Consider the following 27,164-nt stretch of genomic DNA (forward strand, 5'->3'; position numbering starts at 1 on the left):
TTGATAGGCTAGAGAGAAAGAAATACATAAGGCAGGTGATTTTAGGTGTGTTGGGAAGTCTCTGTATCCCATCTGCGGCTGGTTGCTTCCTCACAGAGGGACCTTCATTAGCTTTTCTTTTTTTTTTTTTAACATCAATACATATTGATCTACTTTATTATTTTCAATGACTACATAATATTCCATTATATAGATGCACCATCATTTTTTAAACTTGTTCCCTCTTGATGGGTCATTGGCTCTCACTGACAATGTTTTCATGTAGCTTTTCCAATGTTTCCAAATTAATTTGGCATTCACCAAAAAAGATGTATGGGTATTAGAAGCCCAGGCCCAGAGCAGAAACCCTTCATATACCTCCCCCTTTAGGCCTGGGATTCAAAGATACCAAGCAGACCAGACAATGCTGGAATATGCCAAGAGGCTGCAAAGCTGATCCTCTGAGAATGCTTCCCTTTGGTTCTTCCCCTGAGCGGCAGCTCTAGGAAATGCAAAAACTTGGAATTATAAAGAGGGTAACTTCTGTGCTCCCTGGCTTCAGAGGAAGTAAAAGGGAGAATCTAGAATATATGTGCATCTCCTCCCCACCTTGGGCACATTGAGAGGTTTGCAATGGTTGGGTCAACCAGATGACCTTCTCAGATGACCTACCAAGGGCTGTGTATGAAAGGAAGGGGACCTTTCCACACCTGCCTGCTCTGCCCTCTGGCAAGCTGTCCTGGTCCTGGGGGGGGGTCTCCCCGAGACAAACAGTATGGCCCCAACCCAGGTTACTGGCGTTGATATCTTTGTCAAACCAGCCACAACTGAGTTAACGCTCCTAAGTAACAAATCCCCACAAATCCCCAAGCACATATTTAAAATCTATTTTCAGAATTACACTGAGCATAATTCAACCAATCAATGAGCCATTAGGAGGTTAGTCCCAACACTTCTTCATTACCAGTGGCATTAGGGCCACCCGACTTAGCAGAATCCAATGCGAAGAGTTGCTGTGTCACCAGCAATTCTAGGTCTGGGGACGGAAGCTAACACAGTGCCTGGTGAGAGGCCCGGCTGGCTACAATCTGGGTGACAAATTAAGCTACACAGCCACCAGGGACAGGAGAAAAGGAAGCTTGGCCAAGAAAGAAGCCAATTTGACCCCAAGGACTTTCATTCTCTTCCTCCCAGTGTAGCTGTTGCATCCGCTCCACTGCCCATCGATTTTGGACCCCACTCTGGGAGGCCTGCCTTCCAGGCATCTGAAGCTCTAGATGACCTGCTGACGTAGGAGTGAGGAGGGGGCTACCTACATGGGAGCTGTGAAAGTGCTAGAAAGGGACTCCCTTCTGCTGACTCGATGGTGGGCACCATGGGTCATCCAAGCCAGCAACTGTCTGACAATCTCCAAGCTCATCCTCAGTCTCCCGGAAGATGGGGTGCAGGTGAAGTGGAGGTCAGCTAATCGTGAGAGGACACAGCCTGGGTCAGGGCAAGAGGCATGTTCCTAAATCCCTGAGTTTGAATCCTGACTCCATCACTGACCAGCAAGTGACCTTGGACAAGTTCCTTAACTTCCCTGAGTCTGAGTTTCCCAATCTGTGAAATGGGGACCATAACACTTACATGACAAGTGGATTTAACATAGACAGAAGGACTGATGAGGGGAAGAGAGGGTGGCGGGCTCTGTCATACCACAGTTTTGTCATTGCCTAGCTCTGAGACTACAGGAAATGACTTAATCTCCCCAGTGCCTCGGTTTCCCCATCTACCAAATGGGGGAAGTAATAGCACCTATGGTTTCTGTAAGGATTAAACAATTTATCATATTGAAAGAGTTTTCAGTGCCAACAGTAAGCACTCCGCTGTGTATGATTTTATTATTATTTTCACCTGCTTAAAGATCAGACCCTGGCCCTCAGTAGGTATTGAGAGGTACTGAGTAAATGTGATTTCTCCTCTCTTCACTACTCTGCCCCTTTCTTTCTCTTCACCAGCCCCTGCTCCCACCTACTCTCCAGAAACGATGCTTCCAAAGGATCATACAGCAGCTCCCAGGAATTCACACAGCTTGCTCAACCAAGATAATCGGATCCAGCTAAAACCACATGAAGAAATTTGTCTTTGCTCGGGCATATAAGTATAGCCTTGAAAATTAGCATGACAATTTCCCAGACCAGAACACCACTGACAATGACCACAAATTACCAGCTTGCTTTCCCTCAGCGGAGAGAGACAGAGGGGGAGTAAAATTTGCATGAGATCAACGTTCTCATCTTCCTCCTGCCACTTCTACCCCAAGAGGCCTCTGCGTAATCCTAGCAGAGCAGGAGTTGACCCTCGTAGAAAAACTGGGGTGGCGGGCAGTGTCATTTCTCACTTTCTTTCTTGCTAACAGACTCTGATTCTGTGGAGGGTATTCACACCCCTCCGGGCAGCCTTATGCCTCAGGGGAAGTGAGTTGCATCCCCAAGCCCAGGGGAGTATCTGGAGGAGCCTAGGTGTTTGTTTTAGTCCCATTTTCTTTATGGGTGACTGGCTTAAGAATAAACAGATGATGTAATTCTGGCCAATGAGACAGGAGGCAAAGGCTGCTGGGGAACTTGGGAAAAGGTTTTCTCAATTTCAGTCAACCCACAAGAAGAGACAATTCTGTGCTGTCCCTGGGCCATGTGTTTGGTTGTGATGCCTGGAGCTCCTGCAACCATTCCGTAATCATGAGGGGAGCCAGCCTGGTGGTAAAGCCGAACACAGAAAGGCAGAGGCAAGAGAATCTCAGAAAAGCAGAACTAGAGTCCTAATGTACTTAACCAGGAGCCTTCCCTACCTATTTACTTGAGTTATGTGATGACCAACTGCCTTCTTGTTTAAGCCCGAGTCAGGATTGCCTAGTACTTTCAGCCAAAAGATCTGAACTGATACGATCAGTGTCCAAAACATGAGATATGTGCACAAATATAAACAAGACCCATAAACATGTACATTTGTGTCTAAAAGTCCCACGTGTAGGTCTGCTGAGGAAGAATGAAGGGGCTGTGCACTTATGTATAAGAACAAGGAAAAAGGAGGCCACTTGAGTGGCCAGGCATTAAAGCCCTAACTGTATAAAAGGTACCATATGGGCACAGACGTACAAGTAACTCAAGTGATACACTTGGGCAGGTATATGGGGGAGCAGGGGCACTGCAGTTTCAACAAAATAATGTTTCCTGACAAGGGGGAAGGGCAAACAAAGACTATAAAACCAACACAAGAATCTCAGCATGAATCCCTCTGCCATCCCCTAGTTGCACCCACGGCTTTGCAGTCTCATAAACCCAAAAGGAAATTGGCCTGAGCTCTCTGCTCATCTGCATTGATCGTTTCCTGACAACCAACATATTACAGTCTTGACTCCCAAGAGCATCTCTGTGGCTGCGGATCTGGGTGATAAACTGCGATTTCTTAGAGCTGGGGGAAAGAAATCATTGGAGGGAAATATTCTTATCTTTTCAGAAATAACTTCAAGCTTTGCAAACCTCTATTTTTGACACCATCAATCTGGTTTCCTCCAACAGCATATTTGAGGCAGGAATTGTAACTATCGTTGTAAGAATGTCGTTGTCAAGGCAAGGATGGTCATGTATATACCACTTAGGCAAGTTGACAGAGCCCTTTCAAATTCTCATGCCACGTCATCTCAAAAAATACCAGCTAAGGTGGTCACATTTTCTTATCTCAAGTTTAGAGATGGTGGATGCCTTGCCCACAGCCACGTGGCTGCTGAGTCAGTAGGCTGGGACCAGGGTCTAGGACCACCCACACTCATCTTACGTTCTTTTCTAATGAAAAGGGATCCCCTTCTTGAAATAAAGAGGTGCTTTGACCTTCCACCCAATGGTTTGGAAACAGTGGCTTGGGGGCAGCAGCTTGCATCTTGGATTGTGCATTTCTCCTTAGAGACAGCTCCCTGAGATTCCAATCCTAAGTGGCAGATCTGCCTGGAAACAAGGAATGCAGTGAAATTTGGCCATGACCAGCATCTCTGGATCTGGGGGTTTAGGAAGTGTTAGAGGCACCTGCAAGAGCTTCTAGGCAGAGAATAACCAACAAAGACCCCTGATCCACTTGCATGAAGGGCACTTAGTGCTCTGCCAGAAATCCTGAAGAATGCCACCACCCCGACTCGGGGCATTCCCATGGAACTCATCCACTTCCTGTCCCTCCCAGATGCTTGGGAAGAAATGGGACAGAGCACGTGCCAAACAGGTTCAGCCCCATCTGGGCACTCTGTCACATGAGTTATCACATCTGCTGGGGAGGCAAAAACAGAACCCCAAACCCCCGGAACAGTCCAGAATGCGATCCACTGAACATCTGCGTCCACAGAAAGATGCTAACAAGTGTACCTCAAAAATCAAGTTCGGGGGGTCCAATAAATTTGGGAAATGCTGCAGACCCAAGTGTTCTCCTACAAAATTGCAATGACCTTTACCATTAGAAGCTCTCAGAATCCCACAGTAAAACAAAAAACGTATTCAATCCAGGTTTTCCCAAACTTATTTGACCGTGGAACTTTTTTTTCTGAAAAACTCCCAGAGTACCATTTGGGAAATCCTGCGTTAAAGGCAGCTGGGGGAAGACAGAAGGGCAGTTGCACTCAGGGTTTCTTGGCTAAGAGGTGAGTAGAGCTTGGGTTTTTAATTACTGACCATTAAGAAGACAGCACAATGAGAAGGAGAACTCCCCAGCTCTTAGGCATGTCTCCCATCTGGAGTATGACTCATGTGCTCATTCAGAGGAAATGGAGATGATGACCATTTTCTCCTGGAAAGGGCTTCTGGAAAGAGAATACTAATGGGGGCTGCCACTAACAATAGCACCCCTTGCTGTCTCTATGGATGATGAGGGGGGTCTTTTAGCCTCTGCCCATAAAATAGGAATTTCTATCTCCTCAAAGACACAGGAAGTCACCCCCAGCTCTTCCCCCAACCTGTGTGCTTGGTCCCTCCCTGTGAGAAGTGAGTGATTTACCTGATGGGTGAGGTGGGCAGAGTCCATCATCCCTCATCATATTCTCTTCCAGGTAGAGCTAATGCAGAAAAGGGAGACTCTTCCTGCCTACGTGGTTTTCCAAGGAGCTCCTAAGCTTTCTGACTTGCAAAGATGAGGCAGACCATGACCCTCCATGCAACCAGATAGACAACATCTGCTCTGAGACCCAACTCCTGTCTGTGCATCCCAAGTTCAAAGCTTGGGAGAGGCATCAAGAAGCCCATTTTGGCTTTACTTCTAAGCAACTTTCTGAAGTCTAGCAAGAAAGCCCAACTTTTGATTCCTTTCTGATCGCTGTGTGGATTTCTCAGCTGGTTCAGAATGATCACCCTTAAAAACTCCCATCCAATTTAGATGCTTGTATCCAGTTGAAGGAAAAAAAGAGTAAAGATCTGGGAAATCTTGAGCTGGAGAGGATCTCTGGAGGGAAGTTAATCCTCCCACTCCTTGGAGACAAGACTGAGGCCAAAACATGCCAAGAAGACAAGTAGTACTTCAGCTCCCAGGGCTCTGGACAGAAAGGGAAGGACCCACACTCCACATCTCACTCACTTTCAGCTGTTGGGTGCACCTTCCCCTGCGTTCATGTTCCCCCATGAAATGACATGACTACAGGCTGGCTGAGGGTCTTATCATTCTTCACCTCCTCCTCCACCACGGAGCACATGCTTACCCCCTAAATACTTTTTTTAAGCCAATTACCGTGTATTTACAGTGAGCATAATTATACCTAATTACTTAATTAGCATGACTGCATGCAGCTACTAACTTTGAGTATGTAATTATGGCGGTGAAGCACAGAACATATGAGGTCATGAGACTCAATAGGAAGGCAGGTTGTCTTGGCTCAGGGAGATGGACCAGAGTCTGTCCCTTTGGACTAGTTTGGTTACAGCTCCAAAGTACATGCTCAGCAATTTCTAGCGTTTCAGATAATCTGGGGGAAATGCAATCACGTGATTTTTTTAAATCCTGGGATAGAGAAAAGAAAGGGCAATAGGCTATGCTTAGATTATGCCTAGATCTAAGGGATTTGGGAGTCAGTATCCACAGAGGTTACTCTCCAGGGACTGAAACCCTCAGGACAAGCTCAAGCATGCGGGCCCAGGACTTACTGCCTTGGCTTTCAAGATAACCCATTCTGGAATCATCTAGCTTTGTCTGGAAAGAAAAGAAACTGGTAATGTGTCTGAGCGCTCCTTTCCTCCTTGGGCTCACCAAACCTAACACCACAGCCTTCTCAGGGGTCTGCTAGTTATTCTAACCAGATCTGAAAATAGGATTGAAGAAAAATTCAAGGGGAACAATCCTAATTTTTGTTTGTTTAAAATGTTCTATGAAAGACTGTCTGGCAAACAGAGCCTGGAGACACCCAATCGGTGAAAAGGGCTAAGGCAAAATATCACTATTACCTTCACCAAGATTCAACCTATAGTTCCCTTAATGGGGACCATCAAGATCCAACCAGCAGAATAAAGGAAGAGATGCATCAGAACGGCCCATGCCCACATTGGTCCTAATCTCTTCACGTCACATTTAGCCAGGCCTCCCTCCTAAACCAACCAGAGGGGAGCAAACAGCAATCCCCCCACCGCCTGTAAGCCAGCCGCCACTTCAGCTCCACTCCCAGAGGAAGAGCTCCTAGCCCAGCCCTGTAACCAGATACCTTTCCTTCCATCAGGACTTCTGCTAGAGAAAAACCTAGAAAGGCATATTCTTCAGTAGCAGCAGCTACGACTGCTGTCTCTGCTCCTGGTTCCAGGGTGGGTGGCCTCCCAGACAAAGGAGCCCATTCTCCATATTTCATCTGCAAGTCCATTACGCTGAGCTAAGTGGCTGGGAATAAACACCCATCATTACCCTGCGCTAAGCAATGTTTGTTAGCATAGAAGGTGACAGAAATCTATATCATGCCGATGCACTATTAATACTGCATTATGTCCACAGGCTCTGTGCTCCCCACCACAGCTGGTAAATCGGCCCTGGCAGTTCCTCTTCCAGAAAAGACAGGGTCCGTGGCTGATTGGCCCAGAAGGGGAGGAAGAGACAAGCCACTCCCTCACTCCTGATGTAGGAACCACTGGTCCCAGCTAAAGGGACACAGTTCACAGACCTACTGGTTCCAGCTTTGGTCATCTTTGTGGACGTCCTTGCCTTTTAGGCTGGTATGATAAGGGGAGTGCATCAAGCAATTGCCCTGAGGAAAGACAGTGAGGACGGGACCTCCAAACAGCTGCAATGTAGCCAAAGAGAGGTAAGGAAGGGTGGGTCCTTTACCCTAACCCAGGGCCGACGTCAGAGTGCCCGGCACTTAATAAGAGCTCAATGGATGCTTGTTGACTTACTGAGGAATAAAGGAGAAAAGGGGGTTGGAGGGAACCAACACAGATGGGGTATCAACAGCCCAATGAGAACGACGTGCTGTGAGGGACCCCAGGACAGAGCTGCCGGCTCAGCCAGGGAGGACGAGTGACAGGCCTAAGAAAGCAGGATGTAGAAGTGACCAGCCAGGAGAGGCTGAAAGTTGAACGCACACGTATGGTTCAAAGTGTAGAGACTCACGTGGAAAACAGAGTCCTGAAGGCCTGAAAGGAGGCCCGAAAGACCAGGGCCAGCTTGAAAATGACACATGGGGAAAGAGAAGGCATTAGCAAGGTTTCTGGGAAACCAAAACAGAAAAGGGTTTGGATGCCCGAAGAGGTGAGGGTCACTGGGGGCTCCGGGTGGGCACCATAGAGAGTCACTGTGACAAACTGCTTTTGAGACGCTGTGAAGGCATGAGCACGCTGGTCAGAAAATCAAGGCGCCAGTTCTGTAGTCAATGTGGCAATTGGCCTCAGACCAATGACAAGTTAGAAGTGAAGTATGCTCACTATAGGCCAAATAACTATCCGATGAGAATTATACCATCATCAGTTGCTGGTATAGTTTAGAGCAGAAGACATATAGATGCACACACTTGTGTGTACACACACATACATAGACACACTCAAGAAAGCACACAGAGTAGGTGGGTGTGCACTGACAAGTCCAAGAGACCCTGGGGCAGGAGCTGGGCAGTGGAGGCCGGTCTAATATGAAATGAAAAGAACCTAATCTGCCTTGGTACTGCCACCTGGAAGACAGTTTGGCTGTTTCTTACAAAGCTAAACATCCTCTTACCATACGATGCAGCAATCGCGCACCTAGACATTTATGCAAATGAGTTGAAAACTTATGTCCATGCAAAACCTGCACACAAATGTTTATAGCAGCTTTATTCATAATTGCCCAAACTAGAATGCAACTAAGATGTCTACTGTAGGTTGAGTTGTGTCCACCCACACCGCCCCCCCCCAAAAAAAACAGGTTGAATTCCTAATCCCAGTACCTTAGAATGTGACCTTATTTGGAAACAGGGTCATTGCAGATGTAATTAGTTAAGTCAAGATGAAGTCATACTGGAAAAGGATGGGCCCCTAATCCAATACGGCTGGTGTTCTTGTAAGAAGAAGGCCTTGTGAAGACAGACACACAGGGAGGATGCCATGTGAGGACAGAAGGTTGGAGTGATGCAGTGGCAAGCCAAGGGATACCAGCAAACCACCAAAAGCTGAGAACAGGGAAGAAGGATTCCCCTACAGGTTGCAGAGGGAGCAGAGTCCCCTGAGACCTTGATTTTAGGCTTCCAGCCTTCAGAACGACGAGACAATACATTTCTATTGTTTGAAATCACACAGTTTGTGGTACTTTGTCACAGCAGCCCTTAGACACTAATACAATGTCCTTCAATAGCTGAATAGATAAACTGTGGTAGAGCCATACGATGAAGTATTATTCAGTGATGAAAAGAAATAAGCAATCAAGCCACAAAAAGACATGGAAGAACCTTAAATGCACATTGCTAAGTGAAAGAAGCCAATCTGAGAAGGCTACATACTGTATGATTCCAGCTATAACGACATTCTGGAAAAGGCAAAACTATGGAGACAGTAAAAAAGATTAATGGTTGCCAGGGGCTGGGGAGGGGAAATGAATCTTGGACCACAGGAGAGTTTTAGGGTAGTGAACCTATTGTGTGCAATACTTAAGTGATGGATACATGACACAATGCTCTTGTAAAACCCATAGAACTGTACAACACGAAGAGTGAACCCTGCTGTAAACTATGGACTTTAGTTAATGATAATATATCAATATTTGTTCTTCAATTGTAGCAAATGTACCACACTAACGCCAGATGTTAATAATAGGGGAGATTTTGGTGGGGGAAGTGTGAGGGGGTAAATGGGAACACTCTGAACTTCCTGCTTAACTGTTCTGTAAACCTAAACCTGCTCTAAAAAATTTTTTAAAAATTAAGAAACTGACTTATCCCCAGGGCCAAGTATTTCCTTATCTGAAGGCAACCATGGTCCCTTGGGAACTTGATTTTAGGGAAGAATTCAGAAAGGAGGATAAGTCCCAACAGCCAGACCAAGGCTGACCCAGCTTCATGACTACAGGGACCTTCAGCCAAGGTTCTCTTCCCCATAGGGCTGTCCTTATCCTGGAAACAGGGAGAACATCGAACCTCCACAATACAGCATTCCTCAAAAGCCAGCTTCCCTGAGTCCAGGAGGTGGAGAGTAAACGCTTGTGGACCACTGGAATCCTAGGCAATGTGATCTGACAGGGAAAGGATGCATCCTGGAGTCAGTAGGTCTGGGTTTTCACCTCAGGCTCTCTCTTAACAGCTGTATGATCTGGGACAAGTCCTTTAAGCTCACTGAACCTCAGTTTCTTTATCTATAAAATGGGTATATCAGCCTCTCCCTCAGAGAGTGGGCGAAAGATTGCATGAGGTAAAAAATGGAAAGCCCAGCCCAGGGCTTGGTCCAGAGGAGGCTGTTGATGCAGATCAACGACCTTTCCCTCGGTCTGTGACATCTCTCGAGAGCCTGCGCCTGGAATGAAGACACACTCACCAAGCGTCATCTGACACACGGTTGGTTGGTATCTTCTTCAACCCTAGTCCCATGCTGTGTTTCCACAGACAATGAAGACTGGTAACACAGGGGACTTCCCTGGTGGTCCAGTGGTAAAGAATCCGCCTTCCAACGCAGGGGATGCAGGTTCGGTCCCTGGTCGGGGAACTAAGATCCCACATGTCGCGGGGCAACTAAGCCCGAGCGCCACAACTACTGAGCTCGCGCGCCTCAACGAGAGAAGAAAAAACCTGCACGCCACAACTAGAGAGAAGCCCGTGCGCCGCAACTAGAGAAAAGCCCGCGCGCCGCAATGAAAGATCCCACGTGCTGCAACTAAGACCAGATGCATCCAGAAATAAAAATAAATAAGTAAATAAATAAAGGAAAAATTAAAAACAAACAAACAAAAAAGACTGGTGACACATAAGAGCTACTTCTTGGAATAAGTTCAAAGTCAGGTTTGGGAAACAGGACCCACATCTTTGAGAAGGGACAGGATGACCTAAGATTTGACTCAAAATCATGCAAGACTACTGTGCATGGCTTTTCCTCTAAGCCATGGGGAAAGGTCACTTTTCAATAGGATGGGCCTAGGAAGAACTCACAGGTGGTTGGAAGTGAGCCAGATGCCCAGTGATGAGTAGGTACAGGAAGGAAGAAAAGGGAGTGAGGGTATGCGGGGAGGGAGATGGGCATTTCAAGCAGGAATTACACTGTGGTAACAGTCGCCGGAGTTGTGAGCTTGGAGGGAGACCTGGAAAGAAGTGACTAGGGGTGGAGGCTGGTGAATCAGCAGCAGAAAGGAGCAAGGCGAAGACACGAGGCCCCGGGAGTGGCCCCAAGGGGGCAGAGGGTCCCATCCTGCATCTTGGAGATCAGCCCTGGTGGCAGTAAGTCTCTGAGGGTAGGGACCATGCATGCCTTGTTCCCCATTGTTTCCAGAGCCAAAAAGAAGGCCTGACACAAACCCTCAATGAATATTTATTGAATAGATGAAAGGGAGAAAAGTCAGCACTGCGTGAATGACTCAGATGCTAACGAAGAGGAGGGACCCAAAGGAATATGCTCAAGTTTTACCAAGAGAACTCGGGGGTTCCTGGGGAAACAGAGCTACGAGGCAGGGAACGTGAAGAGGTATAGTGCTGAGTGGAAGGGGACAATGTCTGAAAGGGGAGGTGAGAGCAAAGGATGGCTGGCCAGGGTCAGGGAGAGTCCCTGACTACAGGCCCACCAGGAGGGGAGAGGTCATAGGGAGGGGTGGGGAGCTGGGAACGCTGACGCTGGGAAGATGCACCCCCTCTGAGACAGAAACAACCTGAGAATAAAGGCAGACAGCCTGGCCTGGGGACAGAGGGCAGGAGGGGAGGGTGACACGGGTTAGCACCCCCAGCTGGCCTCTGCTCTCTCAACCAAGAGGCAAAGTTGTCCTCTGAGAATGGTTTTGGGAAAAGGGGATGAACAGAGAACCCCAGGGCCTTGAACAGAGCCAAGCAGCCTTCCAACCGAGCAACGGGCAAGAGCCAAAGCATGACTCCTAACACAGCCGCCTGCAGTCCAGCCCAGCACAGGCACCACAACTGCAGCCCAGCGCAGTCACAAGGGGGACAAAAGTCACCTAGTGCCCAACGTGGCTACAAATAGCTTGAAGCTTCTCCCCAGTGACCCAGCTAGACCGGCCCCTTGCTGTCTCATCCAGAAGGACCTAGCCTCAAATTGGCTGTGTGCCATGGAGGGCTGTACCGGTTTCCTGATGCTTTTGAGCATCAGGGGGCTTTAAATAAATAATGAGGGCGGCCTCACTAGACTGCAGATTCTATATCCAACCCCGAAGAGCAGCGTCTTTATTCAGCTCTTGCAGCAGCCCTGGAAAGGCCGAATAAATTTAGAATAAAGACAATGCCAAATGCAGAGCACTCGGGCACATGGGTGAGGGGCTGCAAGCATCTGATAACGGATGGTACCAGGTGAGCTCTAAACATCCTTGCAGCCCTGACACACTATGAAAAATGCTATGGACCAGACTGAAGACAGATAGAAAGTGAGAAGCCAGGAGAGGAGCAGCGTCTTAATCACTCCAGCCAGAAAGGTCCCACCACTTATGATAAACACGTGTGTAAAGAAAGAAAAGCACTTCTGTGCTAAATCCATCACCGGAGGACGTGCGGAAATGACCCCTAAATTCAGGTAGCTAATGTCCCTGCGATTTCTCCCCACAGTCCGCGTTGTTAAATGGGACGAGGAAGGGACTCAGATGGGAGACCCCCCCCCGCAGGGCCCCAAGATATGAGCATTTCTCCTCCCTGAATCCCTTGCTTCTTGCCGTCCCCCCCCCCCGCCACCCGCCAAAGGAGTGACCCCAGCCCTGTCTGCAGCATCATAAACGTTCACTGCTTATTTATCCGCCAAGGCGCATGTGGTTTTAATTATTTATGATAGTGTTTCATCGCACATGGGGATGTGTCTTGGAGTCCCTTCCCTTGACTGATGAAGCCTTTGTAATCAGAGACCTGCTGCTTCCCAGCCGGTAAATCTCAGCGAGGAGAGGGCCAGGCACTCCCTTCCAGGACTGTGTGAGTCAGCCATGGATTCACAGAGGGAGGATTAGCCAAATCCGGTTACAAGGCTCCTGCACGTTGTTTGTCCTTTTGCCACACATGTTTTCTGAAAACAATTAAGAGCCATCCACTGTCTACTGACAGGACAAAACGTACCGCTTCCCTGAAAAGGGCATCTTCCCTAATATCAGAGGGTTTGGATAAGCTGGATTCATCTGGGGATTTTGCTCTGATGAGGTCTTGTTTGTTCCCTACTCCCTCAAGTCTTGTCACTAAACCTGCTTCCTCTCTGTCTCCACCGATCCCTTCCTGTGTACACAGAAGTGCTGTCTGGACGTAGAAAGGCCATCTGCTTTGAGTCACAAACACAAGGAGCTGTGGAGACGCTTCTCCTCTGCACCGTTTCCCAGGGCGACAGCTCCTTGGCTGGGTGCTGGGTCCTGACATCAAAGGACACTCCGAACCTACCGGTCTCTCCACGGTGCCCACTTATTCTGATGGCCCAGAGGGATCTTCCTCCTCACATGCCACATTCGCCCCATCTGGAAACTATGCCACCACCTGGTATCAGGAGCCCATGGGACCCTACTCTATCCCCTGTAGCTTCCACTACAGGGAACAAAGCCCATCCTCGTTTTTCCCGGATTCTGTCTTTATGAATTCACCTACTCGCTACAATTTATGTGCAACCCCAGAACACACACACACAGCGCTTTCACAGCCATTCACAAACATTCGAGAAGTGGTGACCAATTTGAGTCACCCCACATGCACATTCCCAGCTGAGGTTAAAAAGCCATGCTCTGCTTTCTCGTTTCAGCTCTCATACTGTAAACAAGTGTCCTTCTCGTGGTCTATCCAATGCCACCTTTTTTGCATATGTGTGCTTTTCGTGGGTGAGATCCCAGTTTAAAGCAGCCCCCAAGCATAGTGCTGAAGCTCTGTCTAGTGTTCCTATGAGTGAGAAGGCTGTGATGTACCTTATGGAGAAAAGAGGTGTGTTTGATAAGCTTTGTTCAGGCATGAGTCATAGTGCTATTGGCCACTATGAGTTCAATGTTAAGGAACCAACAGTATGTACTAAGGTGTCTTTAAACAGAAGCACACATAATACAGGTTATGTCTTGATCAGCTGATAAAAGTGTTGTGACCAGATGCTGGCATGAACCTAACCCTGGATTTCCCCTAGGAACAATGGTCCAGTGTTCGCTAATTTAGTGGTCAAAGTGACTTTACAGAATACTTGGAATAACTAGAATCAGCTGTATATTCAACAGCAATGCCAAGCCTCTATTCAAATACCAACATCACTCTAGAAAGCTCAGCAGTGCCAACCCTGGACCGAGCTTGGATCCATGCTACCATCACAGGAGGGCTCTCCTCCCAGCCTCACCGAGGTCGGTCCAGGATGACCCTGATCCGAGGTGAGAGCTTTAGCCAGAGTAGAACCATTCTTTGCACTGTCTTCCCCACTGTTTATCTGAAATGCAGGTATCTTTCTTCCCTTGCCCAGCCCTGGTCCAGAACCCAAGTACCCTTCCTCTAACTGGTACTGATGGGGGGAGCCTGATAAACACTGAGACAGATTCTGGAGGACATCAAGGTTGGGAGGCAAATGATGACCTTATCCTGATTCTAGCCCAGTCCCTCCCACTGTGGCAATCTCTCAGTAAAAGCAGAGCCAGAAACACAGAAGCAAAGGTGGATGGGGTGGCTGAATGCCCACTCTGCTATAAGATGGACCAGTGGGAGCTGCAAGAGTTCTGTGAGCTACAAAGAGTGTAGCCCAAGTATAGAGAGCCCCGCCAGGAGGGAGAGCAAGACCAGAGGCATTTCTTCCTAGGCTGACCTGGGACCAGCGGACCAGACGAAGAGAACAGATTGGCAGAAGCCTACGGGCAGGGAAGGGGGACTCACAGCCTCCCAGAACCTCGGGTTTCCTGTCTGTAGATGAGGCCTTAACCTACCCCATCCCTTCTATCCCTTCTAGCTCTAGGGCACTCTCCAGGGGTCTCTGTTCCCTCTCCTGACACAGCTGCCCGTTTCTCGGGAGCAGGAACAGTGGGAGGGGAGGGGTGTGCACTGTAGTCGCTGAGCCTAGATTGAGCCTGGGGACACAGCAAGGGAAACAGCTGCTGGATGGAGGGCCAAGCCACGGAGGCACCAGGAACGGGGAGAGGCCCTAGCAGACTCAGCAGAAATACAAAGGGAGGGGCTGAACCACCAGGAGGGAAGAGAGATTAGGAAGCAGGTGCCCCGAGCCCTCTGATCTGAAGGAGACATCTGTAGCGGGGAGGGGAAGAGTCCTAGCACCGGGGCCATGATCTGATTCTCAGAACGTGCACTTCGGGGCACTGGAGGGGCAGCTAGAGAGATGTTTCCATTCGAAAGGTACTCACCGCCCTTCACTCCCTTCCCCTCTAGTGGAGGCTGGGGCAGCAGGTCTGACGACCTCAGGGGCTGTTGTCTGGACAGAGTCAGGTTACATTTCCTGAATACACAGGCCGGGTCCACAGGTACAACCAGCCGTGTCTGTGCCCCCTGCCTTACTGGGAGCACCTCTCCAGGTGGGGCTGGGCCTCCTGCCTCCAGGCTGCTCCCCCACCCCCCCGCCCCGAGCCCGCTCTGCCCAGGGGACTCTGTCCCGTTGGTGTCCCCTCGCCCAGGCTATTCTTCAAGTTTTGAAACAAAGAGGGAGGGTCTCTTAGAGAGTGGGAGGTTAGCAGGTGGTAGGTCACCCCAGAAGGTTCCAGAACCCCAGCTACGTGGTCTATCGCCATGCCACCCTCCCTCCCCAGAAGGGACAACATTCTACTGCAGTACTCACATGTGTCTGGCTTGTGGCAGTTGTGTCCCTGACGGAAGTACTGGGGGTTCTCAATGACCGGGATGCGAGTCATGCCGATGACCACTGTGTCCGGCCCGGCATCCAGAGACGAGGGTGTGGTGATGCCATGGTTGATGTGATGCAGCGGGCTGGCTGAGTCCTCCTCGCCACTGATGACAGCCACGGGACCTGCACACGCCAGGAGAGACACAGGACCCCGGTGAAGTCACATCCAGCCAGTGCCCAGCCCTGCCCACAGACCTTTCCACTATTTTTCCCACTACATTTTCCATAGGAGCAAAATCTATTGGAAGAGTATTCCCCGAATGCTCTGGATTCTGAATTGAGAATAACCCCTTAATTCTCTTTCACGAGAGCGAGAAAAATCTACCTCATCACACCATGGCAACAGCTGCAAAATAAGAGTGAATCTAAATGATTATGACACGAAGTATTCCCACTTTCCCCAAATCCAAATTAGTTCCAAATAATTAAAAGTTCAAATAAGTTTCTTTGCTTATATAACAACCACAGGATTTTAAAAATGACCTAGCGGTAGTATGCGGCCTGTCCCTTGTCTCTTCAAGAGCTTTCAAAACTACTGATGCTGGGTCCCACTCTCAAAGATTCTGATTCAGTTGGTCTGGGGATGCAACTTGGGCATCAGGATTTAAAAGCTCCCTTGTGAGTCCCAAGTCCAGCTAAGATCTGGAACCTCTCTTTAGGGCCTTGGAGGCTGAGAACCTTTCCAGAGTGGCCATCAGATGCCCACAGGAGTATGAAGTAACTTTCCCTGGATTCTGCTATCAACCCTCCCTGGCCCACAGACAGATAAGCCCAATGTGGGCTTGGATCTAACTCCGGCCAGCTTTCACAAGCGACAGGACTCAGGCTGCAATACTATTAGCCTACAGACAGCTGGGCCAGCTGACTCACTCTTGAAAGTTCCATATTTGCCCCAATGGCTTCAGAGAACACCATCTGCATCTTCACCAACCCTAACGCCACCATATTCTAACCCAAAGAAGAAAACCAGTAAATAAGGTGATTTGCAAACACAAGTTGAGAAAGATGATTAATGCTGCTGTCTTGGTAGAGAAATGATTCTGTTTGGTGGTGTGATTCTCCCATAAGTACAAATAAAACTCCTGTAAAGTGAATTAGCTGTGACTGCTTGTGGCTTTCTACAAGTGGTATTGTAAATGGCTGCTTTGCAAGACACATGGTCCCAAGACAAAGCACCTGCTGTGATTTGGTTTTGCAGCTTTTGAACAATATTTCCACGGCAGAAATCCACTTACATCTTACTGAAGTTTATGGGGAGAATATTTCCCATCAAATAGCAAGGCGAAGCGCCAATGAGGCAGAACTAAATGGAGGATGGGTAAATGCAAACTGAGGACGCTGAATTCCACTCCGTCAGCACAGACGGGCTTATTTCAATCCACAACAAATGTCTGACTGTGCTTGGAGACCATGTGAAAAAGTAGCAGTAAGGGGTTGCCCAAATACTCGCAGGCATCACGTGCCTTGCAAAATGAGGCCAGTTCTCGAAAATACCTTGTAAACTTTTTTGAAACACTTCACAGTGATTTCCAGTTAAACATGGAATGCTGAACACTGGTCTTTAGCCTCCTCACCCCAAATGCTATTAACATACAAAGGAATTAAAGAAATATTGGCGCAGAAAGAGGAAGAGGGGAGACAAGAGGAAATGAGATATTTCAACAACGTTTTGGAAGATGAGAAGCCAAAGGAGGAAAAGCTCGCTTACAGAGAGGAGGAAGATAGGGAAGAAAGGACCACCAGGTCTGCGGCAGGGAATCATGACAGGAAGTCAGTTCTGCTGGGGAGACCCAGTACTTGAAGGGTCAGGGGACCGAGGAAGGCTGCAGTGAGGCTCGGGGCTGGAACAAGTCACCCCGGCCATCACCTCACCCCCATCCGTCAGAGTCTGGTGGTTTCATCACAGAGAAATTGAACCTGAAACGTTCAGGGGAGGGCTGGGGTGAAGCACGAGGCAGAGCTCCTTCTTCTTGCTCCTAAAACAATAGAAACGGGACTTCCCTGGCGGTCCAGTGGCTAAGAATCCTCCTTCCAACACAGGGGACGTGGGTTCGATCCCTAGTCAGGGAACTAAGATCCCACATGCCGTGGGGCAACTAAGCCCGCGCACTCTAGAGCCCACGCGCCACAACTACTGAGCCCATGTGCTCTGGTGCCTGCTTGCCGCAACTAGAGACGCCCACGTGCCACAAGGAAGAGCCTGCACAATGCAATGAAAGATCCCGCATGCCGCAATGAAGATCCCGTGTGCCGCAACTAAGACCTGATGCAGCCAAATAAATAAATAAATATTTTAAAAATAATAAATAAAACAACAGAAACCAGGAACAACACTGCTTACCCAGCCATCTCACCCTCGGTCTTGCCTCAAATACCGCCACCCCAGAGGAGATTAGAGAATGCTTCTCTGGAGAAACTAAATGCCATAGAATGGACTTCTGGAGAGTGACATGTGAGGGTCTCCCAAGGAAGTCGAGCTTACATGGCAGTCATGCCTTAGTGAAGCAGAACAGTTGACAAGCCCCACCGTGCACACAAAGCAGGATCTTATTAGCTTTCTCGTGTTCAATTCCTAAATACGAAGAAACAGTCCAGGATCACCAGACACTTCAGCAAAGCTTCAGCATGAAAGAGGGGCACAAGACACACAATCAGGGACCTGCAGGAAGCAGAGGCAATTCAGGGAGCAGAAGACTTTTTAAAAAATATATCTTCAGAAAGATAAATGAAGACACTGCATCCAGAAAACAAGATGATACTTAAAATATGACCAATTAGAAGGTAAGAAAGAATCCTTGAGAATTGTGATCATCAAAATTTGAAAGTCATAGAAAAATGGAAGATAAGTCAAGAAAATGTCCCAGAAAGTCAAACAAAAAGGAAAAAGGTGGTAAATAGGAAAGAAAAGATATGAAAATTAAAGACTCGATCTGGAGATCCAACATCGGATTAAAAGGAGACAGAGAAAGAGACAGACAGAGAGGGAGAGGGACAGAAAGAGAAAGATGAAAGGCCAAAATAAAAAAACATGGAAAAATTTGCCCAAAATATTATCTATGCAGTTCCCAGAACAATTAACACATACACGAGAGCATGCATGCATGTGCATGCGTGCACGCGGGTACGTATACACACACACACAACACACATCAAGACACAAAGTTATGAAATGCCAGAACCATGAGGATAAAGAGAAGATGCTAGGGCTTCCCTGGTGGCGCAGTGGTTGAGAATCTGCCTGCCAATGCAGGGGACACGGGTTCGAGCCCTGGTCTGGGAAGATCCCACATGCCGCGGAGCAACTAGGCCCGTGAGCCACAGCTACTGAGCCTGCGCGTTTGGAGCCTGTGCTCTGCAACAAGAGAGGCCGCGATAGTGGGAGGTCCGTGCACCGCGATGAAGAGTGGCCCCCACTTGCCGCAACTAGAGAAAACCCTCGCACAGAAACGAAGACCCAACACAGCCATAAAATAAATAAATAAATAAATAAATAAAATTTAAAAAAAAAAAAAGAGAAGATGCTAAAAGCTTCCAGGAGGATGGGACAGGTTGTATTTCAAAAGGAACAGGAATCAGAAAGACAGCCTAATTCTCCATAAAAACCTAATACTGTTACTGTAACTGAGCAAATTCCTTCAAAATTCTGATGGACAAATTTTCAACCTAGAATTCTACACCTAAAAATGTATCCACCCATAGTAAGTGCAAAAGAGACATATTTGCAGACATGTAAAAATTTACCTCACGCTTTCTTAGGAAGTGACGTGAAGCAGAAGGTTCAGCAAAACAAAGGGGCAAAAAAGGAAAGGGGAGTCAGGGATCCAGTTCTCAAAAGACCAAACAACAGAAGGCCCCCCACACATTGGCCCCTTCTGTTCTCAGCATTACAGGACATGGGTTGTTACAACAACATGGAGGAAGGACACCAAATCAGGAGGAGTTTGGAGAAGACAGAACATTGGACATTCGAATCTGCTTTCATCAAGTCAATGGACAAGCGAGTGATCAACAAAATGGTCCAAAAGTCTGTGCTTTAAAACAGTGTCAGCTTTCTCGACATTATTTATTCTGGAATCTGAAAAGGGCTGGGGAAAGAGCCATGGGTAGAAGTGTCCTTCCATAGTCTCCCAAGCCATGGAGAGGATGGATGGGGCTGCCTACAAAGACCTGACAGAAATAAAAGAATAAAGCAGACTAAGGAGCCCTGGAGGACCCACTACTTAAAATGCAGGCAGAGAAAGGGGAGCTGAAAAAGGAGAATGAGAAGAAATGGCCAGAGAAGGCTGCTGTCTTAGAAGTCAAAGTAGAAGAACTTCTAGAAGCTGAAGAGCATCATATACAGAGGCCAAGTAAGATGAAGAATGAAATCAGGTCACTGCATTTGACAATAAGAAGGTGGCTTTAATGAGAGCAGTCTCCATAGAACAGTAGAGGAAAATATCATATTATAGTGGGTTGAAGAGCTAGAGAAATCACCATCACCATCATCATCATTTTTATTATTGAGTGCTTCCTATGTATCATGCTCTGGAAAGGTAACTTCTTCACCTTTATACCTTTATATGCAACCAGCATCCACTCCAAGAATCGATTTCCCTTCCCAAGTCTGGCTGATTCTCCTGTCCCTTGCCTCAGGGGGAAACCCACAGACCTGTCGTCCCTCTGGGAAAGGAAGCATTTCTTCTTACCTGAATATCCACAGAAAAGACTTTATTAAGATACAAAGAAGGGACAAGTAATTCAGGGGACATCTCAGCTGTCTGGGGAGCTCTCTTCTATTTTCTGAGACCTAAGGTAGGTCAGGACGAGTCAAGCTTGCTGTCTTCTGAGCTCTCAACACACACACACAGACTGTCTAGTATCTGTGATGGGCCTCTCTGCTGTCACTAATCCATTCCTAATTACACATTTATTTTGGTATGCAGCACTAATAAACAAAAAGAAAGAAACAGGTTTATAGCCCTTCTGGTAAGTTCAAGCTTTTGAGAGAGACCTGAGGGAAGACAGGTCTGCTCAGACACTCCCATCACATGATTCTCGTCCCAAATAGGTGCCTTTTTTTTCCCTTCAGACCTATGCTGGGTTTTGTTCCTCCAATCACACCATAATAGAACCATTAGATAATTAGAGACAGCTTGATGGCCCCGACAGGTGTCCTGCCCAGCAGGATGGTCCAAACTGTCTTTCCAGAGTCTCTCTCTTTCCCTCCCTGCTCCTTCTATAGGAAAAAATAAGGGAGCAGAGCCAGGGATGGCTTGGATTTTCATAAGTGGTTGATTCCAGTGTAGGGCTCGGTTTCCCCCAGAAAGCAAAGGTCTCTGATGGGAACACAGGTGGAATTTCACTGCAGTAGAGTGAGCTCTGACCCAGGTGGGCAGGGCTCCCATCGCAGGGAAGCTGGGGGCTGCAAGCCACCACAAGGACTGGAGGGACATGGCATCCTCAGAAGCCTCTGGAGACTCAGGGTCCACAGTACAAAAGGGGAGGGGAGGAGGGAAGGGGTGCATTGCACACAATGAAAGAGGAAAGAGAAGCAGCCTCCCTGGTAATGCATGACCACAGAAACACTCACTGTCTCTTTCAGACCCGAAGAAGAACCTCCTTAGAATCATCTCTCCAGTGTTTCCTACCCTTGTCACCTAAATCCCCTTCTGTTCCACGAACACCCTAACTTACAAAGCATTAACAATTCTCAGAAATTTGGCCCCAAGAACACCCAGTCATTGAGGCTACACTCTGGCATTTGCCCCGTCAATGTGTGGAAGTGGAAGTCTCCAATTTCCAAAGGAATGACTTGGAGTCCCAAGGATGTGGTTACAACGAAAGGGAAAGGGAGGAAAAATAAACCAACTTTTATTAAACACCTACTATATGCCAGAAATATTGCTGGGCATTTTGTTCTCATTTGATCCTCCAAAAAATACTTTTATCCCCATGCAATCAACTGGAAAACTCAAATAAGTTTGGTTTTTCAAAAATCACTCAGCCAGGAAGTGATGGAGCCTGTATCTGAACCTATGTTCATCTCCAAAGTTCTTCCTCTTCCCACCAAACTACCCAACTTCTCAATAGGATGGCTGACACCTAGTATTTTTTATAAACAGCCAGAACTCGGTGTGAACACATGAGCCCATTAAAGAAGCCAAAACATCACATCTGAATCAAGTCACCTAGGAACAGATAACCAAATATTTTCAAGGCTGAACCAACCCATATAAGAGAACTTTGGGCAGTCAAGGCCAATATTTATGGCTAGATTGTAAAATCCTGGAGCCAGAATCCATCCATTTCTATATTCCTTCATTTATCCTTGTACTTCTTTCCAAAGCGGGGGGTGGAGAGGTGGCAATCTCACCTAGCAATTCAGAAAACCCTCTTAGAAATTGTGGTCATCATGACTGCTGTTCACCAAGTATTTCCAGGCACCTGGTAGGAAGGCAGTTTTCTGCACTCCTTGAGGTGAGGCGGTGCCCCATCACTTTCTTTGGCTAATGAAAATGAGCAGAAGTGATCTGTATCACTTCCCAATGGAAGCTTGAAGATCTAGTGTGTTGATAACATATCACCTCACACCTGTTAGAATGGTCAGCATCAAAAAGGCAAGAAATAACACATGCTAGTAAGGACATGGAGAAAAGGGAACCCTTGTGCAGTGTTGGTGGGATTGTAAATGGTGCAACCACTGCAGGAAAAAAATATGGAGGTTCCTCAAAAAATTAAAAAATAGAACTACCATATATTCCAGCAATTCCATTTCAGAGAATACAGGAGTCCCCCCATTATCCACGGTTTTGCTTTCCGTGGTTTCAGTCACTGGTGGTCAACCGTGGTCCGAATAGTAAATGGAAAATTTCAGAAATGAATAATTCATAACTTTTAGGTTGTGCACCGATCTGAGTAGTGTGATGAAATCTCACACTGTCCCTCTCCATCCCACCCTGGACATAAATCACCTCTTGTCCAGCACATCCCACCCATTAGTCACTTAGTAGCCGCTGGGTTAAAAGATCGACTGTCATGGTATCACAGTGCTTGAGTCCAAGTAACCTTTATTTTACTTAATAATGGGCCCTAATGCAAGAGTAGAGATGCTGGCAATTCAGATATGCCAAAGAGAAGCTGCAAAGTGCTTCCTTTAATTGAAAAGGTGAAAGTTCTCGACTTAGTAAAGAAAGAAAAAAATCATACACTGAGGTTGCTAAGATCTACAGTAAGAACCAATCTTCTATCGGTAAAATAGTGAAGAAGGAAAAAGAAATTCATGCTAGTTTTGCTGTTGCACCTCAAACTGCAAAAGTTACTACCACAGTGCATGGTAAATACTCAGTTAAGATGGAAAAGGCATTAAATTTGTATAATAAGAGACTTTGAGAGAGAGAGAAACCACACTCATATAACCTTTATTACAGTATATTATTATAATTGTTCTATTTTATTATCAATGTTGTTAATCTCTAACTGTACCAAATTTATAAGTTAAACTTTATCATAGGAATGTATGTATAGGAAAAAACATAGTATACATAAGGTTTGGTACTATCTTCAGTTTCAGGCATCCACTGGGGATCTTGGAATGTATCCCCCATGGATAAGGGGGGGGACTACTGCATATCCATAGGAAATGAAAATACTATGTCAAAGAGATATCTGCACCCTTATGTTCACAGTACCATTATTTACAATAGACCAGACATGGAAACAGCCTAAGTGTCCATTGACAAATGAATGGATAAAGCTGTGGTATCTATATACCAAATGGAATTGGTATATATCAACCAATTTGATATGTATATCAAATGGAATATTATTCAGCCACTAAAAGGAGGAAATCCTGCCATTTGCAACAACATTAAAATACCTTGAGGGCGTTATGCTAAGTGAAATAAATCAGAGAGAGACGAACACTGTAAGATCTCACTTATATGTGAAATCATAAAAAACAAACAAATAAAAACAAGTCCTGGGCATATAATGTACATCATGAAGACTATAGGTAATAATACTGTACCATGTATGTGAAAGCTGCTAAGAGAGTACATCTTAAAAGTTCTCATTACAAGAAAAAAAATGTGTAACTATGTGTGGTGATGGATGTTATCATTTCACAATACACACAAATATTGAATCACTATGTTGTACACCTGAAACTAATATAATAATGTAATGTCATATGTCAATTACATCTCAATTTTTTAAAAATCCAGTGTGTGATCTGCCACATTTTCTTTTTCCTGCCTTGGCAATTGTGGAAGCATGAGGCAGATCGCCAGGCAGTCCTGAATGAGGCTGACATAGAGCTGGAGTCTCCAGCCAACACCTGGTACACATAAGTGAGAAATACAGCTTTGTTGCTTTAAGTCACTGAGATTGGCAGGGGTGCTGTTTGTTATCAGCATAACCCAGTTCATGCTGACTAATACAGGAATGAAGTCGTCTCATGTTTAACAATTTTACTTTAATCCTTTCCTTCAGACAATGAGCATGCTTCACACCATCCTCAACAAATCTCTACAAAAGTGTCTTATGAAAAGGATGGGCTTATTGTCCTCAATGATGTGATTCATCTTAAACGCCTATTCCCAACTATCTGTCCCCAAATTAAGCTCTAATCTAATCTAATACAGTTCCACTAAGAGCCAGATCATGGCCTCCTTTGTTGAAAAAAACTCCGCCCTACCTCACTCTGACTTGGGAAGTATAAGAAAACAACAAACCTGGATGGGTCTCATGGTTTTTTAATGTGTCAGAATGAAGCAAACAAGCCAACCTTTGGATTAAGAAAATGATTTTTTAAAAACTTCAACCTTTTCCTACTGATAAAAATCAAACATTGACGTGTCCCTGGTGGGTGAGAGCTTTGCATCAACAAATCTGAGAGCCGGAACTCATAAAACAAAATAAGTGAAAGCACAACAAACACAATTAAAAATCCAGCCATGCTCTGAGAGGGATTCCATTTACAGTCTCATAAAAAGGGCTTAGTCCTCAGAGGCAAACAAAAGAAAATCAGCTTCTTAATTTTTATTGGCAGAGGTGGGACAGAGGCCAAATGAACATAGGCTGTGCCCAAGAGCATACCTGGGGACAAGTCACCAACTGTCTGTTCCTGGACCAGCTCTTATGGTCCCTCCCCTCTCTGCCTCTTCCAGCTTCCTGACAGTCTTTGCCACTGTGATCTCTGGGGCTCGCCAGGTCCTGCAGGTTGCCCAACAAGGCATGCCCTCCTCACTTCTGCGCTCCTCTCTCTGAATCTTTTCCCAAAAGATAAGCTTTATTCTCTGGCTCCAATTCCCTCCCAGCCTCTTACAGGAACCAAAGGCTTTGTTCATGCCTCGAAGCATTCATAGCTTGGAGGTATTGCTTGGAGAATGAAAATGATGCTACCGAACAACCAGCCAGAGAACACACATTTAAGGAAAGGGAAGGCAGGACTAGCTCTCTGAATACTTGATTTCCCTTATCTCGGTTAATCATCACAACAACCCTGGTGTTAGATCCTGTTATCCCAGTAACACAGTGGAGGAAATTGAAGCTCAAGGTTTCATCATTTGCCCAAGGTCACACAGTTAATAAACGGTAGACAGACTCATCACATCTATCTGACTTCAAAGTCTGGGCTCATTTCACGGCATCATGCTGCCTGATCCTCCAGCATTGTTTTTCTGCTATTGGGACAAGTTATGATGGGTCAGCCACAGCTCCTTTCCATGCCCAATCTTTATTTCCTTGAGACTCATTTGTAAGAGAACTGTCTTCATTGAGTGAGGCAGCTCATGACATTTCCAGGGAACTTTAGACCCACAACCCATGCACCAGGTTGTAGCTGGCAGAGGCAACCAGGAGTTCATAGACAGAGTGACAGGCAGCAAGGGGCCTGAGAAGGTAGAAGTATGCAGCCTGGAGGGAAGGCAATTGTCATCAGCTTTCTCCAAACACTCTTTATACAGACAGTATTTCAGAACATCCCAGGCACAAACAGGAAGTGAGTAGTCACCTTCCGATTGCATGTATAAGCCAACTGGAGTACAGTATGCTGGTGTTTTTGTCCAAGGATTATAGCTCAAATCTCAACTTTTCTAAATTCAGCACTAGCCACTGTACTAGTCAGTGTTACCCCAAAATAGAGGCATTTATTTCCTCTAAAGAATTATCCATAGATTTCCCCCATCGTCTTGGGGACTGTGTGTGAATGGGAGCATGCTGTACTAGGTGTTGCCATGTTGGATCACCGATGTCTCCAGGTCCTTCACCCACTCACTCATGTCACTTTTTCCACTCCCCTAACTATATTGCATAATCTGACTTCAACACCAAGACCAAGAGAATGAGAGTCCAAATTCCTGGGGGCTAAGCCCAGATGCCTCTGACTTGACCTGGTTCACAAGTGGGAAACAATATCTAAAACCCCATCCATTGACCTGTGGATGGTTTCAATGTGAGGTTCTTTAAATTAAAGTGAGGCATGACTAGTTAGAAGAGATAAAGACAAAACTCTTTTCAGGAGAAACTTGGGGTCTTACAGGCACTGGCTCACGGGGGGCTTCCCCACTAGAAAAGCTTCCCACAGTTGCCTGGTCCCGCCACACTGCTTTCTAGGCAATAGCTTATCCAAGGTATGTCAGGAGGAAACCCCTTGCCTGGTATTTCTAAGTACCTGTGGAGTGATGCCATGGCATAGTGCCACCTATAGAAAACCCTGCTTCCTTCTGCAGAGTGATGGCCTCATAGGCTCAAACAAAACACCGTAAAAATAGCTGATGTCTGCTGAGCACTTATTGACCAGCGGGCACTGTTCTGTCGCATTCAAGGCTCACAGTGGCTCAGGGAAGTGGGTCCTATAATTAGAGTCAGAGCAGTTGAGTAGTCTGCCCAAAGTCACACAGGTAGTAGGTGACAGCGTCGTGGTTGTAGCTGGCTGTCGGACTCCAGAGACCATAATCTTAATCACCCCCCTACCTACCTTATGGTACATAATTATACGGTCTCAAATCAATGCGGTCTAGAATGAAAACACTTGAACTACAATGCCCCTAAATCAAAGATGCTGAAATGAGGCCTGAATTTAGATTGGAGAGAAACCGTGAAAGTCCAACAGCTTCTTCGAGACCAGTCTGAGATTGTAAACTCATTCCCAAGCCCTGAGTGTTCACACGCAGCTCTCCCTGGGCTTGGTACAGAGCCCATCGCCTTACATCAGACAAAAAGACATTTCTCCCTTTGCTAGAAAATGCTCAGTGGAAAGGTCTGAGGCCTCCTAGGAGTCCCAAGTAGTGAGGAAAATGAGAGTTACAGATCCTAGAGCTTTTTAGAATGGGGATCTCATGATTTGGTGCGTTAAACCCCATAATCTAATAGCAGTGGAAACCCTCGGATCTGTGTGACATTTTACTGCTCCAAGGCACCTTCTTATCCATGGACTCAATTACCACAGCAACCCAATGGGATACTCAAGATAGAGACTACATTGCCCATTTTACAGATGAGGAAACTGAGGCTCAGAGCTGTTGAAATGACCTACTGCACATTCAGGGGAAAGCTGTGACTTCAACCCAGCTCTTCTGACTCCCCATCCAGTGTTCTTTGGAGCTCACATCAAACTTAATTCCTCTAGAAGTGTCAGGGGTGGCCATGAATCGCAATTCTCCATCTAGGGAGTAAGATCCAAAGTGGCGTCTCTGGGAGCTGCGAGGACTCCCCACCAGATGGATCTTTGTGGAAGACTGGAGATTTCATGAGTTTAGCTGTGAATCT

At 46.7% G+C, this 27,164-nt stretch overlaps 1 protein-coding gene across 2 annotated transcripts in view; it reads right to left on the bottom strand.

Annotated features, from left to right (window-relative positions):
• Window positions 1-27,164, bottom strand: part of NTRK3 (neurotrophic receptor tyrosine kinase 3) — a 281,804-nt gene that overhangs the window by 38,295 nt on the left and 216,345 nt on the right. For both annotated transcript variants that reach the window (XM_068537616.1, XM_068537611.1), the window contains exon 12: window positions 15,348-15,536. In XM_068537616.1, the coding sequence (XP_068393717.1) occupies window positions 15,348-15,536 (189 nt within the window). The remainder of the gene's footprint in view (window positions 1-15,347; window positions 15,537-27,164) is intronic.

This window comes from Eschrichtius robustus, chromosome 1 (genome assembly GCF_028021215.1).
Source record: "Eschrichtius robustus isolate mEscRob2 chromosome 1, mEscRob2.pri, whole genome shotgun sequence".
Taxonomy (NCBI): domain Eukaryota; kingdom Metazoa; phylum Chordata; class Mammalia; order Artiodactyla; family Eschrichtiidae; genus Eschrichtius; species Eschrichtius robustus.